We start from the raw sequence: 15,190 nt of genomic DNA on the forward strand, positions 1-15,190 counted from the left end.
AATGTATCCTTAGGATCATACCACTAAAAGACTTTGAGTGTTTCATTTCAAGAAAATGTATTTATCATTTAGTGCTTAATAATAATAAAGCAATACCTTTTACCAAAAAGAAATGACCTCTAAGCCAATAATTGAAAAAAGTGGTAAATAATAACAAGGGGTCCTTAAAAACATCACCAAAGAGAGGGTTCGACACACTAACAATATAACATCTCATACTATATATGCATCATAGCATCATTTGACTCTTTAAACATTGTTCTTACTAGAAAATAATAATGATATTTCAGAACCCTAGGTCCAGGGTCAAATAGAATCTACAAATTGTAGTACCTCACATTTGTCAGGTAAGTTCAATCTTGTATAATATTTGATTATTTTTATCAAACTATTTTTTAAAAGAATCATTGCATTAAAATATAAAGGTACTATTTTTTATAAAGAATATGAGATTAATAAGGGTTGCCGATCCAGGGTGGTCAAAACTTAAGAGTGCTACAGGGTGAAAACTTTAGTATCTTTAAAGGCAGGGTAATTGAGCGTAGATATTGTCACCAAAACTTGTAACAAAGGATGAAATGTGAGGTCACTGAGATGGGCAATGATTGGCTTGTCTTTTAGTCGGGCCTCATACCTTAGGAAGTATGAACCGGGACATACTCTCGGTTGAGCACCAAGGCTTATGACCTTTGTGGGGCTCACGAAATCTATTTGGTCCGAGTAAAACTACCTCATCTCTTTACATGGAAATTTTTAGGCAGGTATAAGGAGAAAGAAACATACAAAATACTACTGACATATATTTATTTTTTTAGAAGCTAATTAATTAGCTTTTTAATCAATTTGTTACAATCAGTCATACCTCTATGTCTTGGTATGACACATACATATGTTAGCCTTATTTGTGAGATCTTCACGTGAATAATTGTGAATATCATATTGTCTCGTAAGTCCTTTGCTTCCTTCACGGATGCTTCCCGTGGTGCGGGCGCAACGGAATGAATGCATTGATCCAAGCTAGACTCTTGGCATGAAGCCGCCGATCTTTGCACACTCTTGGGAAATGATGGCAGTGGTGGTGGGGCAGCGCTCGAGCACGACCTCGTAGCCATCTGCCCACCCCTCCATCCCAGGCGCCATCACCTGCCAGAAGAGACCCCCGGCGCATGGCCCACCCTCTTTCACCGACTCGTAGATGGAGTCGTACACCATGCGGAAGTAGTCATCACGTGTCGCCACTGTATACCCGTTCGACCGTGCGGACCAGCCAAACTCTGACACGATCAGCGGCTTCTGGAACTCCTTTGCCGCGTCCTCGATGTGAGACGCCATCCACTTCCTCATGAACTCCACCTGCGCCTCGTTGCTAGACCCCGACACCCATTGATCGGGGTAGGAATGGATGGTAGCGAAGTCAACACTAGGGATGCGGTTGTTGGAGATGAAGTCGGTGCCGACGGTGTAGCCCGGGTTGAACTTCTTACGGTCGGGCATGGACTCGCCGTAGAACCCTTCGAGCCCGATCTCCACCATGTGGTTGGCGTCGATGGCCTTGACGTAGGCGGACATCAGCGTCACCCAATCTTGCATAGTCTTTCCAGAGAGGTCGCTCTGGACGCGAGGCTCATTCATGAGCTCCCATGCGAAGATGGTCGGCTCATCCTTGTACGCGACCCCCGTGAAGTTGTTAACTCTTGTGAGGACCCTCTGGTACACATACACAAAAGACATACGCACACAAGTTAATAACACAACGTATACGGTGCATTGACACATATACACGATGTTGAGTATGATGAGATTAACGTGACAACGGATGAACATGCAGTTTAGACGGACAAACCTTGACGTGGTTCATGTAAAAGCGTTGGGTGAGGCTATCGGTGAAGAAATCTTCGTCGGAGCTCAGGTTATGGCCCTGGTCTCTGGCCCACTGCACGTACTGCTTCTTCCCGCCAAAATCACTCCAGTTGTTCACCAAGCTGAGGATCAAGTAGACCCCTCGTTTCTTCGCCTCAGCGATTACGAAGTCCAGTCCCTGAAGATATTCAAAGAGGAAAATATATAACTTGTTAATTATTTTCCACGCGTGGATACAAATGTGTATGTTACTTTGCATAGTTGGTACAATATAATTTGGAAAATGATTAGATTCCCCCGGGGGACGGACGTCCCGCAGCCTCCTGCTCGTGCGTGCGACGCGTGTCACTGGGCCCCACCAAACTGGTCGTCCCCTACCTCCGGTTTCCTCCCCGAAATCCTCCAGCTCTACATCAAGCGCAACCGCCCGCCGCCCACCTCGCCGGGATCCCCCTCCTCTACGCACACCGTCTGCCTGCGCCCGGACGAACACCACAGTGCCACCGCCACCGTCACCGGATCGAACAAAGAGCCAGGATCTGCCTCTAGTGGATCCGCCGCCCGCCCTTGGTCGGGATCGAATCCACCACACCGCGCCAAGCCGGCAGGCGATGGACTCCTCCTCCTCCTCCGCCCACGGCAGCGGCGGCGCCTTCCTGCCCGGTGGCCTGGGCCTGGGCCGCGGCGGGAGCGGAGGAGGCAGGAGCAGAGGAGGCGGCAACGGCAAGGGGAGCTAGAGCCGGAGCGGGATCGGCGGCGGCGGCGCGTCGGCGAACGCGTGGAGGCGCCTGGCCAGCTCCGAGCTGGAGCGGGAGCGGGATCGGCGGCGCCGGCGGAGGGCCCGACAGGATGCCGTATGGCCACTTCCTCGATACGTGCTTCCTCTGCCGCAAGCCGATCGTAAAATACGGATGCTAAGATTATACATTTTTTCGGCTACAATTATTCTGCTGTTTTGCTAATTTGGTATTGAAAATTTGCTACGATGTCTCCGGCGAGTTCTAAGATCATTTTTGCTATAATACCATATAATTTGTGCTACAAACATTGTGTGATTTTGCTTTATTAGTAAATTATTTTTGCTATGTTATCTCCGGCGATGTCTCCGGTGAGTTCACCGACAAATTCTCTATCAATGTCTCCAGTGAGGTTGACTTGTAAAAAATGATGTCTGCTATCCTTTTTTTGCTATAATTGTTTTGTTGTTTTGCTACTTTAGTATAGAAATTTTGCTTCGAGGTCTCCGGCTAGGGTCTCCGGCGAAGTCTTCGTTGATTTTTCCGATGATATTGGGTTTTGCTACATTAGCATTTTTCTGCTACAATAGCATATTTTTTTGCTACGAGGTCTCCCGCGAGCTCAGCCTTTTTTTTTATTTCGTGACTGAACCGTTTTTTACTAAAGTGTAGCAAAAGCGGATTATTTTTTGCTGCCGGAAATTGTTTTTTTGCTACATTCAGTAAAAGCAGATCTGGCCGTCCAAGATGGCCGATCCGACGGCTGGCGACCCGGGGGCTGGGAAATCAGATCCCCCTGGGGACGCCCAGCAGTTTCCATATAATTTCGTATAAGATAAAGATGCTTACAGCACACTTCATTTTCAATGGTAGCAAACTTTTTACGACTAAGATACAATGGAAAGAAAATGATAAAATTTAAACCTTTTTAATGGGCAACACTAATTAATAATGACAAGAAAAAAAAGCAATACGTACAACCATTAAAACGTGTGGTGCTTTTTTTTTTGTTTGCTACCATGGTGTTGTGGTTAAGAAGATAAACGTACGTAGCAGCTAATTATTCGTGTCCTTGTAGTTAAACCGTAGCACGCAATTTTAACCTCGCAATATATGGTACGAAATCAATGAGATTCAAGTGACGGCATGGTTATCTTTGGCGTGCAATTAATTAAGCTGCTCGATCTAGCCCTATAGCTTGGCCGTTGGACGTGACATGTCCATGTAGTGCAGTACGTACCAGGAAGGTGTCCTCGTTGTACACGCCGGGGGCGATCTGCAGCGGCCGGCTGCTGCCGCCGTCGTTGAAGGCCCAGGCCCTGACGAGCTTGGCGCCGAGGCGGGACGCCTGGTCCAGCGTGTCGATCACCTTGGTCCGGTCGCCGGGGTTGGAGGCCATGTACATGAGCCAGTACGCGTTGAACCCGTTGGAGTAGAACGGCCGGCCGCCCAGCATGAACCGCGCCCCGATCGTCCTCACGAACTCGCCGGCCCTTCTGCCCTCCACCCCATTCGCTGCGCCCTCCAAGGGACTAACGGCAAAGGCGGCGCCGGCGTGGATGCTCGGCAGGCGCGCGCCGGCCGCGAGGGCCAGGAGCACGGACAAACACGACGCGATCAGTGTCAGACGCCGCGTGTCGTTGAAGGCCATTGCGAAACCAAAGCTGCGGTTGCTACGTACGTGCAACGGCACGAGTGATTAGGGTGCAATGTTCGCGGTGCTCGATGGATCTCGATGGATGTGGATGAGTAATGAGGATGGTATGTTTGAGCATGCAGCGCTCCCGTTATATAGGCACGGGTCCTCGCGTGGCGAGACGAAACAGACGGGCTGGGCCGCAATGGTGCCATGCCGACGGTTGCGTTGCGTGAGTAGCTCTAGCTAGCGTCGACTCGATCTTGATGCATTAGCTTACTTTGGCGTGGCAACGCACGACATGAAATAACTATGCAGATCAGGATCGATGTGTCCGAGAATCGATCAAGAGGACGTTGCGTTTTTTCGATCATGAAGAGGCCGTTACGGTGGAGGTGAGCTGAAGTACGTATGTTTCATCGTCCCATGCTCCAACGCTCGTCACAGATCGGGAAAGCATGGGCATGCATAAAGTGGGCGGTTGTTTGTTTTGATCCCACAACTCGGGGGTGCATGCGCTTACTGGCCTGCAGGCGCACGACGCATTGCTAGATTGCGTTGAAAAGAGAATGAAAACTTCATATCCGTTTCTGAAGAAAAAGGAAATGAAGAGAGAGAGAAAAAAAAAGGCATTTTGTGCAGAAGGAACGAAAATACAGTAGAAAAATTATAAACCAAAAAAGAAAAGGAAACGGGGGGCCATTTTTGTTGGAAACAGAAACGTCAAGGAAATCCCGGAAAATGCGAAAAAAAATCCGAATATATAATCCATGGAGGCACTTGCTCAAGGTAGTCCTACATTTACACATGAAACCATGGCAGTCCACGTATCAAATCCACTAAATACTTATCATAATTTTTTGCGGAAAGTCCACCAATCTATTAATCATCTGTAGCGGTACAAAGAACCCAGAAAGTAATAAAGACTACATATAGCACGCGCGCCGCCCTCCTCACCGCTCCAGCACCGGAGCTGGGCAAAGCTTGTCGTAGTAGAGTTTGTCGTAGCAGACAAACGGGAAGTCGTCGTGCGAAGCCCACAAAGGACCAACACACCAGAGATCAACCATCGCAAAAGATGAAACTAGTAAATCGGAAGATTCAGACCTGAAACCACACCAACGAACACAAAACCGACTGGATCCCAGAAGATCCGTGGGACGCACAACTCCAGGTGTCCTCCGTCGCTGCTAGGCGCACAACCGGAGCAAGGATAGGACGGGGATGACCTTATTATGTCTTGAAGATGTAGTTGCCGCCTCACCATCTCGAAGAAGACACTAGAAAAACTAAACAAAGAAGTGAAAACCTCTTGACGGAGAGGGGCCGTGGTCTGCCACGCCTCCAAGACCCTAAGGCCACCAGAGATAGAGCGAACCAGCGGCGTCGCTAGCGAGGGGTAGGGGGAACCCTAGATGGGTTTTAGCGTCTCCTGCACAATTGCCTCTATATGGTAGGGATTAGTGAGCCTAGATACTAACCATAATTACTCCAATATAATTGTGTGCATGAAGCCATGCGACCAAACCGCCGCCTAGAGTCCTCGACGACTCATCTCCGGGTGAACAACTTATTTATGTGTGTCTTTCGGTCTATATACCAAGGTAATATACGAATATTGTGTTTGTCTACTTCTGTAATGTGTCTCCTATCCATTCCGTATCTGTATTTGGTAATTTTCGTTTCCATATTTGTTTTTGAGGTTTTCGATTTCGTTTTTGATTCTATCAAGATAGCCGGAACGAAAATAATAAAGCATGTTTCCATCCATTTCCGTTTCATTTTCAACCCTAGCTGCAACTTCCTTAAATAGCTACAGCGCAGCTATGCGGCCCTATAGCCCGCAATTTGAAACACTCCTTTTTAATTTTTTTTAGAAAAAACTATGAACATATACAATTACCAAAATCAGTATCAATAGATCCGACATAACATGTATTTTCGTAATGTATTTATTTAAATCTTCCTTCTATATATTGAATCAAGCCTAGTAAGCTCTGAATTTTTATTAAATATAAGCATTACTTTTAGGAACGGAGGCAGTATTCATAACCCATTAGATGGCAAAATTGTTAAAAAAAAATGAATGCAAATGCATCTAGGAGGCAAAAAAATCTGATCTACTTGTACTAGCTTCTTTCTTTCAGAGCACGATTTTTCTAACAGGCATGCGCCATTAGATATTATAATTTCTTTGATAAAATACCATGTTTTCTGAATTTGAGCAAATGTCTCCCAGATTATAAGACGAGTGACGGGCCATGGGGAACAGCTTTGCTCTCACCAGGTTCTATGATGACGGAGCTCTGATGAGCCATATTTTTCATCGGCGAGGCCAAGACGTCAAGGTCGGTATTCCAAAGTGAATGTTAGTCTGGTCCTTCGAAAGCAGACGGACGATATATTCCGATGAATCTAATCATTTATTGCAAATGTTGTGGTCATGTTGTAAGTTTTTTTTTTGTATGTGTAGCTGAAATCCTTTTCTTCTATGATACATAGGTGTGTTGGTTTTTGTCGTCGGTTTGTTGCGACCAACGAGGATTTACTGCTTATATGAAAAATTATTGTATGGTTGTGTTTGAAATGTTTTGACAATTTTGCCATGTTTCTTACATACCGCAAGAAAAACATGTTGGGCGATGTTGCAAACGTGTAAAAGAAAATTAAGGGTGGGGGTCTCGGATGTACTCCCTCCTGCCCACAAAATATGTTGCACATAAGGTTTGGTCAAAATCAAACTTCATAAATTTTAATCATCTATATTGAGAAGAATATAAACATATACACCAGAATAATATTTTCAGAATTGTTATGAAATATATTTTTATATTATATGTATTTGTTATGGTAGATCTTTGTATTACTATCTATATTGTTTGTTAAAGTTTGCATAGTTTAACTTGCACGAAAAATTACGCCCAACATAAGATGGACAGGAGGAAGTAATTAAGATGAAAAGTAAACGCATATTGCTTGCAAAGACTCTCAACACGACGGCCGGGAAATCTCGGATCTAAGTAAAAGTCCGTCAGATGTAAGAAGTGAAGGAATGTAAAAAGTGACAGAACGGGATAAGATATGGACATGCAGGTGCCGGCGGCCACGAAACATATTGGTTTGGCGTAACGGGAGATTAACCAGCAAAACAGAAGAGAACAACGGAAGAAAAAGGGAGTGGATGGATACTTGTGCGTTGGAAGTGGAGCCACGTAGCAGATAGCATGAATGCTACAAAAAAAACTTTCCGTTCGATGGGACTTGAATTTGCTTCTGAGGCATAACCGTTTCCCGTTGGCAATGTCATTCGTCTCGGATTCACTCGAGAAGTCGAGAGGGATAGCCGTCCACGTCGAAGCTATTCAGATATCCAAAACCGATACCTTTTCCCACCTTTAATTTGAATCCACCGTTGTAAGAGCATGGGTCAAAGTATACGGAAATGTAGCGCGGAAGTGGCTACACAAATCTCTAGCGGACACGCGAAAAAGCGGCGCGAACTAAATTTTTCGCCCACGCACGTTTTTGCGCGATCCTACGCGCCAAACCTGCCGCGCCACTTCTTGCTCTATAAAATGCGGCACGCGCGCACCCAACCACCAGGACATTTCAGCCGAGCGTCGCTTCGCTGCCCCTCCACCTCGCTCCGCGCGTCGCTCCCGATGTGCTCCACCTCGATAGTGCGCAGCTCCGCCTCCACGCTGCCGCTCGAGCTCTGGCTACCACGGGGTCCGCGCGTGGCCGAACGGTACCTTCTACGCCGAGATTCGGAGCGGCGATGAGCACATCGGGCTCGGGACATTCGAGACCGCGCACGAGGCGACGCTCGCGTATGACGCGGTCGGCTGGCGCCTTGGCCGCTCCCGCTGCTCGATGAACTTCGATGACGTTTGGACGCGGCAGCAGGCGGAAGCCCTCGCGCCGTCGCCGGCCGTCACGCGCGAGGCGAGGCAGCACCAGCGCAAGCTCGAGCAGCGCCTCATCATCGTGGAGTGCGACGAGCGCATGCGCCTCGAGAGTGGGTGTGCCAGTTCCCGGAGGACGTCGCCGCGATGGAAGCCATCTACGCCGAGAAGGAAGAGGCCAAGGCGGTGAAGAAGGCGGACCAGGAGGAGAGGAGGGCGAAGCAGGCGGCGAGGAAGAAGGAGAGGGAGGAGAAGGCCGCGAGGAAGGGGTAGAAGAACAATGGCGCCGGCCCATCGACGATCATCGTCGACTCTTCCTCGTCCTTCGAGTAGACGTCGACTCCGGTGTCGTCGACAACACCACGCTCCTCCGACTTCGACTTGGATTCCAAGTAGTTTAGTCTAGTTTTAAATTTAGTTGTAGCAAATTGAACTTTGCAATTTATGCAAAAATGTTGTTTTTGGCGCAGCATTTTAGCACATCTGTAAATGGACAAATTCGACACGGCAGTTTAACGCATCTACAAAAGCTGTCACCAGCGCGGCGCACTGCATCTGCGTAACACACGCTGTAAATCCAATATACAGCGTCTAGCGTCTGATATAGCACGTTTGTTGGAGATGCTCTAAAACACCACATGCCCTGGAGATGCTCTAAAGCACCACATGCCCTACAGAAAGTAGTCGAGGGGCAATTCAAAATATCAAATGTTGGCATATATGGCCATCCGCCCTCAAGGGTGAGCCAGGGCAGGGTACATGAGAGTAAGATGGAATCTCAAGAGTGCAGCTCTCACAATTTCCAATCCAATATCTAACACTAGAGCCCCCAAGGCTTGCATACAGAGTTCCATGGCAAGATAGACAACGGGCAGAACGAGAACCTGCCGATCAATCTGGGTTTAAAACTAGCAAAAAGCTCGAGATGTCGGCTTCCTGATCTACGTGGTGTAATGATGTTGCATTAACAGAAGATACAGACTACCGAGTGCAGTAATCCGTATCATCAGCTACAAGAGTAGACTTTGCTCAATGACTTTGATATGTAGTACACTCTGCTCCAGTGTTTAAGTCATCAAACAGTGCAAAGCTCTCTTCTAACTACTCCTGCAATCTCCAGCTGCAACAGCAAGATACTGTTCTTCGCAATTTGCAGTCTAACTTGAGTTCAGAAGGCAGACTTAGCCTGCAAGGTTCCAAAGATATATGAGTAATATTAGTAGAAGTTCAAACAAATCTCTAGAAGGTTGTTTGCCTGTTAAAATGTACTCCCTCCATTCACTAATGTAAGACCTTTCATAAGTGCATGTATCTAGAAAGATTTTAGTGTGTAGGTTCACTCATTTTGGTATTATCTAGTCCACTTTGAATGAAATATCTAAAAGGTCTTTCATAAGTACATGATTTCCCAAGCATCAAACTACATGCAGGAACCATTAAATCATTAGCGAGCAGCAGTGCCTTGGCACTAGAACTCTTAATATGACGTATCTTCTTAGAACAAAATAATACTTCTGTTTTTTGCCTTTTCTAGTTTTCAAAAGACCTGTATTAGATTTTCTGTCAGAAATTGCAAGCATGGCAGACATTGCCGTGTTGAACTGCTAATGTGGCCTACAAGTATCAGTCAACACTGCTTTAGAGCGGTCAAAGTCACTCGGTGAGACCAAAAGTACACAGTTTAAGAGTTGGAGGACCAAATCTACACTCAGCCAATAGTTAAGGGTCAAAAGTAACTCACCAAGAGTTTCTACTTCATCGTAGGACACCAACTATATCACAACTAGCAAGCCTGATAGGTGAAACAGCAGCTGAAAGGCTTGCCAGTCCGGCTCAAGTAAGATGCCTTCTTGGTTGCTCTCACAGCACATTGATCTTCACCACATTGATCTTCACTAACAGAAACTGTGGTACGCATGTCTTGCGCTTTCTTTTGAGCAGATCTTAGTTTGCCCAAAATTCTATCCATTGATGATGACCTTTTCTTTTCAAGCTTCATCTGTAATACAGAGGGCAGAACATTTAAGTGTGTAGCAAAACCAAAGAAACAATAGCAATAATGCAAACATGGTTGATGAACCAGAAAACAATACCTCCAACTTCCGAATTGCTGCCTCTGCTTTTGCTTTCTGTAGATTTTCCCAAGCAGTGATCTTTGCTTCCTCCCTCTTGCACCTTGACCAAAGAATAACTAGGTATCAGCAACAGGATATCTCACAATTTGTGTCCTTTACTAGTATAAGTTAATGAATAACAAACAAAATTGTCTTCTGTGCAATGGGAGATTGGGAGAAACAGGAACATGACTTACATAGCTAAAAACTAAAAAGTATGGTTTCTGCTAGAATGGAAGTCCAAGATTTTCATAGTGTAAGTGCATTTCTAGTGATATGTTAACTAAGTTTAGTAGATTAAATTGCCGTACCAATGTATGCCCAGGGTCTAGGCCAGAAGCCATTCTGGATGCCCTTCTAAGTTCTAAGGGATTGTAATGACACTGCAATTTAATTAATACAATCCCTTCACCCCCGCAAAAAAAAATTGCATTTCTAATCCATCAATCAATTGAACCCCATTGGTAGAGAATCCTTTACAGTATTTGGCATCTTGCTAATTATAAGAGACTAGCCCTTTCATGATCTATGTCCGTCCTCGTAACCTGTAACAAGTTATGCTATGACATCATAAAACAAATAGAGCATCGAATTAACTGTGTGTCATGTTATTTTTCCAATGTTTGCTGAAGAAAGAAAATTAGTGAACTGAAATCAGGTCCCAGAACTTTTGGAGTGTGTTATTTCAGTCACAGTATTTGCATTTGACTCCAGCTGAAGGAACTTCAAATTTTGTAAATTTGTCCAACGCACAGTTAACTGTCAGTTGCTTATTCAGTTAGTTCACTAAGAACAGTCCGCATGTAGCATATCAACAGGCCTCATAGTAATCAAATCTACAACCAATTTGCAACCAATGCCATATTTGGTTCGTTAGCCTTCCTAACCACATGCAGTCTGTACAACATGCGGGCATACAACCGAATTAGCTGCAAGTTGGGACTTGTAGGATGACCTTTTCTTAATAAATTTCAAGAACACAAGTTCTTTGTGGAAGCCTTGCTTTGGACCATGACAGCAGGATGTGCCATATAGGATTACCAGTTATATTACGGCAATGACAGCACTTTATCCTCTGATGTGCCTCGAAGTGCAAATCCAGCCACCGTGCAGAATCATTTTACTCCTAGACAGAATAGCAAACATGAATAAGAACTTACTTTGATATGCAGCTTTCTCTTTCTTTTTCATCAAAAGATGGGGCCCGGGGCTCTGTAGTCTTCTTCCTCCACTCAACAATATTTGTTGATCGCTTATCAGAGCCTCGTGTTATGTGTCGCTTGGACCACCGGGTAACAGTTACTTGATCATCTACCTCCACATCCCTAACTTCAACTTTAGGTGTATGGTTATTTGGCTCTCTAATAGCATGTCCTGAAGGCAAGCTGGAGCAGGAATGTCTCGCTTTTGGGGAGGACGATATTATGCTGTCATCGGGGCTCATTTGTGTAGCAACATCTTTCTTTATGATTGGACTTGAAATCAAAGAAGTTTCACCTTGCGGACTCTGTAAACTATCATCTGTGTAACAGGGTACAAAGATAGTAAGATTGATTTCTCTCAATGCTGAAGGATTGAGCAGTATATATATCTGAAACTTTTTATTTGAGCATGCAAAAATTCAAGTACTTATTGCAACAAATTGGCACAAGATAGGTCTGCTTTAGGTTACTTGTGCTATTTATTTGAATCTTACAAGGTGAAAATTACAACTTCTTGCACCTTACCATTCATATAAATAGTTATAGGAAAGCCTTTTTCCCGAAAGGGCTCTAGGATTTGAGATACATGAGGATTGTAAGATTGAGATAAGGAATCTGCTAACTGCTTAATATCAATGTATTGGCATGCAGGAGTTCTATCTAATGATGTTATCCATACATTATTGATATGATGAGTATCTTCTCTTATTGCATCTAATTGAACAGATTAAATGAGGCAGCAAAAAATGTGTTTCCTATAGAACGGAGGTACTTTAGACACTGAAGAGAAGAAACTAACCGGCAACTTGTGCAGCTTCCTCTGAGATATTAGCAAAGGCAGATGCCTCCATAAGTGTTTCCGTCCACGCATGCGTACTCGCCGATCTCCATATATACGGCTCCTTCTCAGCCGAATACGATCTACTGCTGCCATCATCCCCACATCTGCCTCTCCCACTGCTGAAGTCACCGTTGCGCACATGGTCAGGCATGAGAACCCCAGCCGAGAACGGCGAGTGAGCCGCGAAACTAGCCGCAGCCAGAACACCGTCGAAGCACGGAATCATCGGCGAAACTGACGCGTAAGCTCCCGGAGCGCCGGCGGGGTGCCCGAGCGGCCCGCTCTTGGACTTGGGCCGCCTGTGGTGCGGCGCGGGCGCGGACATCCTCCCCATCCCGTCGCAGGAGACCGGGCTGAGGATCCACTTCTCGGCGTCCTCCCACTTGGACGGCAGCTTCCGGCCGTTGTTGAACGGCAGCACGACCCCGCTGCCCCCGTACCTCCGGTTGGTGCTGCCCCCCTGCGGAACCCGCTCCGAGCTCCACCCCTTGGTGTACTGCATGTTTATGTTTCCCGCGGCGCAATGCCGGCTGTAGTTTGGGGTCCCGGGGCTTGGAAACGTGCCTGATCTGCTCCGGGATGAGGCCGTCGAGCTCTTGCTCATCCCTCCCACGGTCGCCCCGAGCAGGCACCTCGGCGAGAGCACCAGCAGCTCGATCCCGCCGAATGCGTCGGTGTTGGGCTCGTGCGTGGCTGATGGACGCACCAGCGCTGCCCCCTCCGCCCTGAGCTGCAGCTGCTTCTGGCACTCTGCAAAAGAAGAGAAACGATTGGTCCGGCGAACAGTGAGCAGTCACTTCACTTCAGACTAGTTGAGACTTGACGCAACACAGAAGACATTACGTATTCGGCGGGGGTTTACCTCTCAGCGAGTTAGAGAAGGAGTCACCGGCCGCTTCCGCCGATGCTGCCGCCGAGGCCGCCACGCGGTAGTCCCCCTGCTCCTCCTCGTCGTGGTCGTCGTCTGCGTGTGAACGGGGTTAGCTGCGTGCGGCGGCACAAGGAGACAGAATGCTGAACGTGGTAGGCAGTGGGATATTCAGTTGACCCACCTCTGGGACTGGTAGCGGTGCTTGTGCCCCGCGAGGCGAGGCCGCCGTGGTTGAGGCGGAGGTGGAGGTGGAGTCCCGGATCTGGATCGGCCGCGCCGCGTGGCCCCACCGCCGGCTGCGAAAAGCGCCAAACAAGGAGGGGAGCGTCTCAGGACTGAAGCTCAGCTCAGCTGAGCAGAAACCAAAAATCCAGGACGACAGCGAGCGAGCAGGGCACCGCACAGTGGCCAGCAGCAAAGACCAAAGAGGAAAACTCAAAAATCGAACGGCGGCTTGCGAGGCGAAAGCGACGAAAAGAGCAATGATAGAAAAGCGACGACGCAGGTCAGGCCGCGCTAAGCTCTTTTCGAATCTCTGCTAGGCCTTTTCCCTGGCTTTATTCCTTGCTTAGGCAGTTAGGCGGATGAGGAGCGTTCGAGCTCGGGTAGTGACCTCGGAGCCCCATGTGCGCGCGCGCGTGGTGTGGATCGGATCTATTGACCTCGCACCGCCGCGCGCGCGCGCGGCGCACTAAAATAATCCGGCGGCCTGCCTGCCTAGTCGCGTGCCATGCCGGAGACGAAGGGCAATGCGGGGGGAGGATAAGGTTATTACCGTTGGTGGCGGCGCGGCGCGCCTCCGCCGGGAGTGGGGGTGGCGGCGCTCGGCCGTCGCTGAGTCGGCGGCGGGAGTGGGCGCGGGGAACCCTAGCCCGGGCGCGAGGCGAGGCATGGTGGGCTGCCGCGCGGTCGCATTCCCCGAGGATGGACAGGCAGGCGAGCGCGCCAGGGCGGAGCAGTGCAGTGGAGCAGGGTGGGGCGGGGTTTCTCGGCAAATTAAAAATGGCGCGTGGGAGCGAGCGAGGGAGGACTGGAGGAATGGTGCGGGTCTCCGCCTTGGATCTCTCTGGCTCTACATTCCCCCGGTGGGTGGTGGGCTTTTTGTTTGGGTGCCGGGCCGGCCGTGCTGGAGGTGCCGGCCGAGCACGCTGCACGCCGTGCTCCTGCGGCAATTGTTTAGGGAAACCCCTGCAGCATTCGCGGCAGCGGTTCAACGAGCGTGACGAGACGCGCATGACAGCGCAGTGGCTGTGCTCGGCAGTGGCCAGCCAGCCCGCCCGTGTTCGACTCCCAGGGGGAGCGAATTTGCGGGTGTCTCACCGGGGGCTCGGGGTCCCTAATAAAATCCCCTTCACATATATGTGCCACAACTACTCCCTCCTAGGGACGCCCAAATTATGTGTGCTGTGTGTATAGTTTTAGAGTCTAACTTGTGCACTAGTGATGTGCGTGTGTGTGGTGTTGACTTAGTACATAAGTTCAGATACTACAGCTGTAACACAGATCGAGGGGCCTCAAAAAAAAAAAACGAGCGTGACGAGGGCTTGACAGTTCCAGTTCCACCGTCACGTTTCACATTCGGCGCACCACACCGACGCCCACGGGCAACTCGTGGCTATGTGCCGCATGTCAGCGTGAGCTACAGCGGCGCGGCGCGGGACCACGGCGACGGCGTCAGGTGCTGTTTTGACTTGCGCCAATCTCTTCAGTCTGGAATCTGGACTGGAGCGACCATGTTCAGACCACGTACTCGTACCGACGTTCACACCCAGCCTCGAGCCTCCGACCGCATGTGGTGCATACGACGGGGCCCGTGGATCAGTGGGGTGGTCACATGAGGTGTCTGGACGTGGCGCGTGTGTACTGTGTGCCGGGAGAGAGCTGCACGGGCGACAGGACAAGGAATCACCAGGGAGTAGCGAGTGAGGTGGTGCTGGTGCCTGCCTGGGTCCCGGGAAAGACTACATACACTATTGTGTCTTTTTCTTTTTGAACAAACATACACTATTGTGTCGTTGGCATCC

The 15,190-nt window shown here is 48.4% G+C and overlaps 2 protein-coding genes across 2 annotated transcripts; both read right to left on the minus strand.

Annotated features, from left to right (window-relative positions):
- Positions 1-813: 813 nt before the first annotated feature.
- On the minus strand, positions 814-4,347 carry LOC127309292 (putative mannan endo-1,4-beta-mannosidase 9). The gene is made up of 3 exons (XM_051340196.2): positions 3,838-4,347; positions 1,844-2,038; positions 814-1,707 (listed from the first exon to the last, which is right to left on the minus strand). The coding sequence occupies exons 1-3, from the start codon at positions 4,246-4,248 to the stop codon at positions 1,018-1,020; spliced, it is 1,296 nt and encodes a 431-aa protein (XP_051196156.1). The 5' UTR covers positions 4,249-4,347; the 3' UTR covers positions 814-1,017.
- A 4,486-nt stretch (positions 4,348-8,833) lies between these two features.
- On the minus strand, positions 8,834-14,199 carry LOC127305938 (uncharacterized). The gene is made up of 8 exons (XM_051336534.2): positions 13,942-14,199; positions 13,348-13,462; positions 13,158-13,259; positions 12,254-13,045; positions 11,413-11,773; positions 10,232-10,313; positions 9,880-10,137; positions 8,834-9,324 (listed from the first exon to the last, which is right to left on the minus strand). The coding sequence occupies exons 1-7, from the start codon at positions 14,056-14,058 to the stop codon at positions 9,922-9,924; spliced, it is 1,785 nt and encodes a 594-aa protein (XP_051192494.1). The 5' UTR covers positions 14,059-14,199; the 3' UTR covers positions 8,834-9,324; positions 9,880-9,921.
- Between the last annotated feature and the right edge of the window lie 991 nt (positions 14,200-15,190).

Source organism: Lolium perenne, chromosome 6 (genome assembly GCF_019359855.2).
Source record: "Lolium perenne isolate Kyuss_39 chromosome 6, Kyuss_2.0, whole genome shotgun sequence".
In the NCBI taxonomy this organism is placed as follows: Eukaryota; Viridiplantae; Streptophyta; class Magnoliopsida; order Poales; family Poaceae; genus Lolium; species Lolium perenne.